This window comes from Hyperoodon ampullatus (genome assembly GCF_949752795.1).
Source record: "Hyperoodon ampullatus genome assembly, chromosome: 4".
Taxonomy (NCBI): Eukaryota; Metazoa; Chordata; class Mammalia; order Artiodactyla; family Ziphiidae; genus Hyperoodon; species Hyperoodon ampullatus.
In genome coordinates, this window is record NC_136917.1 from 65,131,852 (window position 1) to 65,135,658 (window position 3,807).

General features: G+C 56.5%; 1 protein-coding gene across 1 annotated transcript; it reads right to left on the reverse strand.

Moving 5' to 3' along the window:
• Nucleotides 1–281: 281 nt before the first annotated feature.
• Nucleotides 282–2,378, reverse strand: IL13 (interleukin 13; the record flags this gene model as incomplete). The annotated part of the gene is made up of 4 exons (XM_079703170.1): nucleotides 282–389; nucleotides 738–842; nucleotides 1,078–1,131; nucleotides 2,205–2,378. The coding sequence occupies 4 exons, from the start codon at nucleotides 2,376–2,378 to the stop codon at nucleotides 282–284; spliced, it is 441 nt and encodes a 146-aa protein (XP_079559296.1).
• Between the last annotated feature and the right edge of the window lie 1,429 nt (nucleotides 2,379–3,807).

The window sequence follows — 3,807 nt, forward strand, 5'->3', positions numbered from 1 at the left end:
GGTCAAGTGGGGCAATGTCCATCCTTGTCCACCCAGCTCAGAGCCCCAGATGGAGGAGGCCCACCAGGCTGAGCCCCGGGCACCAAGGCACAGGGCAGGTGGGATTGGCTGGGCTCAAGGCAGGCAGCACAGGCTCAGGTCTAAGCTAAGGAAATCTTACCCCCCTCCCTAACCCTCCTCCAGTCTCCCCAAGAAATTTTTGACATCTGAAAGAAAAATAAATCTGCAACTTAGATGGTCAGGGTCTGCCTCTGCAAATAATAATGCTAGCTCTTCATGCTTCAGCTGAATTTTCCATAGCGAAAAATGTTCCTTGAATGTTTGAGCAGGTCTTTTAAGAAGTGGGCCACTTCAATTTTGGTGTCTCGGATGTGATCGCTGGAAACCTGCTGCAGGGCAAAGAGGCCAGCATGTTAGTGGAACGCCAGAACCAGGACGATCAGCATCTACCAGGGGCTTTCCGGGGACCGGCTGGTTCAATCCCCACAAAAGCCCCCATGAGGTGAGTACTGTTATTACCCACATTTTACAGATGTGGAACTGAAGCTCAGGTAGGAGTCAGGAGCCCTCAGGCCACGTCTTGGAAATCCCAAAGGCACGCCCCTGCTTCTACAGTGGGCCCACCCCTTTGTGGACACATGCCTCAGATGCTCAGCCAACTTCCCCTGAAGCTCCCAGGGTGAGCCCAGGCCTGGGAGAAGTGGGTGCAGGGTCGGTGGGGGGCAGGGGGGACTTACCCCAGCTGAGGGCTTGTGAAGACAGAGTGCGCTCAGCATCCTCTGGGTCCTTTGGATGGCACTGCAGTTGGAGACGTTGATCAGGGCTTCCAGGGCCGCACAGTACTGTGGGGACGAAAATGTGGGGGGGTCAGGCAGCACATTCAGTGAGTTTGCAGGAGGGAGGGGGCTGGGAGGCCTGGTGGAGGTGGGTCTGGGTGGTGGGGAGCCCAGATGATGAGGGGTGGAGAGTGGCTCTTGAAGCCTGCCTGGAACCGCCAGCCGTGTGAGCAAGGCTCAGAAAAGACGAGCAGAGGGCTGCAGCCTCAGCCACCTCCCCCCAGTGCCCAGGGGTCCTCACCATGTTGGCTGTCAGGTTGACACTCCACACCATGCTGCCATTGCACAGGGGTGCCTGAGGGAGCAGAGGACAGTGAGCTGAGTGCTGGCAGGTTCCCAGACCTGCCCAGCCAGCCCAGGCCAAGTCTCCACAGGGATCAGGCCCCACAGGCATCCCCATAGAGCAGGGGCAGGCCTGGGACCTTCAGTGTTCCTGAGCTTCAGTTCCTGCTCCGCACAGCAGGGGAGACCCATTGTACAGGGTCTTGGAGCTGAGAGAGAAAAACTGAGTAACACAGCCAGTGAGGGACAAGCCTTTTGCGAAGCTTGCCATAGCCAGGGCAGGAGGACAGATGACACAGGCCAGTCAATCAGGGGCCTGCAGGGAAGGTCCAGGGCAGCGTCAGGTGAGGGAGGGGGTGACCAGGCCAATCAGATGGGAGGCCGTGTGGGTCTAGTGTGTAAACAGCCCGCCTCCGGAATTGAGGATACCGCAGTTCGGAGCGTGGGCCCTCTGGTGTCGTCCAATACTGGTTTAATCTGACTTTCGTCAGTTAACCTTACTGACACTTAGTCAGTAAAATGGGGTATCGTACCTGTCTCTTAAGGTGGTTGGCAGCGATGAAATGAGATGTAAAGCCCCGGCAGTGGCCCTGGTACATTATTAGTGCTCAGAAAGTGTGGGCCGTCACCACTGGGGAGAGGAGCTGATTCTACTGATGGATTCTTCCATAAGAATGGACTTAACTAAGATGCTGTGAATAACGGCCCCATTATCACATTCAAAGCCAACTGGCAAATGCCAAATAGTTCTAGGAGGTTGCCAGCCCTTCTCTGGTCTCCTCTGTTCAGAAACGGCTGAGTAGGAGCTGGCCGTGGCAGGCAGGGCCAGGCCAGGGGAGCAGGTGAACTCTGGGGACTCTGCCACATTCCTTCTTGGGTCCGCCCATATTACTGCATCCCCCACCCCAACCTGGCTCCCCTCCCCCATGGCCAGGCTCATCCCCTAGTCCTTGGGGCTTCTTCCTGACCTACAGGCATCTTAGGACCAGGCCCAGCATTCATGGCCCAGACCATGACCAGTACCCTTCCTGAGAGTCCCCCACCCCTGCACCCCCAGAGCTGGGACCCTGGCCAACAGGCACTCACCTTCTGGTTCTGGGTGATATTGACCAGCTCTTCAATGAGCTCCTTGAGGGCTGTAGAGGGAGGCACAGGGCCCAGGGAGGCGAAGCCACCAAAGCAGGTGAGAGCAATGACCACAGTCAACCAGAGCGCCATGGAGCCTAGATCCAGCACAGGAAGAGTGAGAAGCAGACGCATAGGCTGGCCTAAGCTGAGTATCTTGTGGCCTTGTCCTCTTGTGGCAGCTTTTATAGGCCCAAGTGGTGATGCCTCACACCCTGGTCTCCGCTTTGTCGGGCACTATCTACAAACCACATCTTTACTCATCTTGATTTTACTTTGTGGAAAATCCAGCGTCACATAAAGGAAAGAATTTGATTTCTTGTAGGCTTATTACTGAGAGGGGTCTGGGGCAGTTTCCAAGATCTGGATGAGCTTACTTGTGGGGTAGGTGAGAGGGCCCTGAGGGCAGCCTGGTGTCAACTGTGCCAGCTAGAAATCCAGCACTTTTGCCCAGTGTCCACCCTAGGTGCCCACCCAGCTCCTGTCCTCAGATCCCTTTAGGTCACCAGAAATGCTGGGCAGACAGTGCTGTGACCACAGTCTATCAGATGTGGGAATCTGGGGGTTTTATTTTTTTCAGTGAACTGGTCTGTTACATTACCAAAACAATACTTGCTCTGGGTACAAAATTCAAACAGGATAAAAGGAGAAGAGTGAAGTTCACTTCTTTTGGCCCACCTGATTCCCTGTTGGCCCCGCTGTGGGAAGGACCATGGAAGTGCAGATTCCCAGGTCTCCATTGAAAGATCCAGTCAGACTCAGGGATCCTCCTGGGATCTTTCCTTTGAAAAGTTGTTTGGCTGATAACTCTCAGCATGCGCAGCCTGGACACTGGGTGCCCCACCCAGCCTTCAGTGTGAGTCCGTCCTGCTGGGAGACCCTCAGTGGGTGGGGCGGGCAAGAGGTGAACCCAGCCTTAGCCCTGGAGACTCACTGTTCCCACTGCCACTTGAGACCTGGGGCGACCACCTCTGCCCTCTGAGGCCTCAAGTTTCCCTTGCAGATTGAAGGCTGTGGAGTGTGACTCCTGGGCCTGCCCCCACTCCAGGGTCCCCTGTGGGCAGCCCACCCCCTGCAGGGACACTGGCATGTAGCCATTTCCCTGCTTTTCCCTCATTCCTCCAGAAGTCCTCCAGAAACCCGTGCAACTGAGGCCACAGCATTTGCCTCTTGGGTGCTGATGTCAAGTCTCTCCCTCACCCACTTCCTCCCCTAAGCCAGTGCCTCCCCATCTCGGCCCCCTCTCTGTCTGCTCAGGCTGCCTCTCTGTCCAATGACGATGGGGCTCAGCCTCCTCACAAGGGTCCTCCAAGGGACGCTGGGGCTGTCACCCCTGCTTAGAAGACTCCCAGCCTTGCCCACCCTCTCCTCTCACTGGTAATGTGATTCCCACCCTCTCTTCTCTCCCAGCCCCAAGTTTCCCAGCACAATTGCAGGCCCTAACGCTTGCAAGCTGGGCCCTGCCCCTCGTGGCTCCCCAGTGCCTGGAGTGCCGCCGCCTGCTTCTGTGACCTCAGTTTCCTTATCTGCAGACTAGGGTCAGTAGAATCTCCCGTGGGGGTCC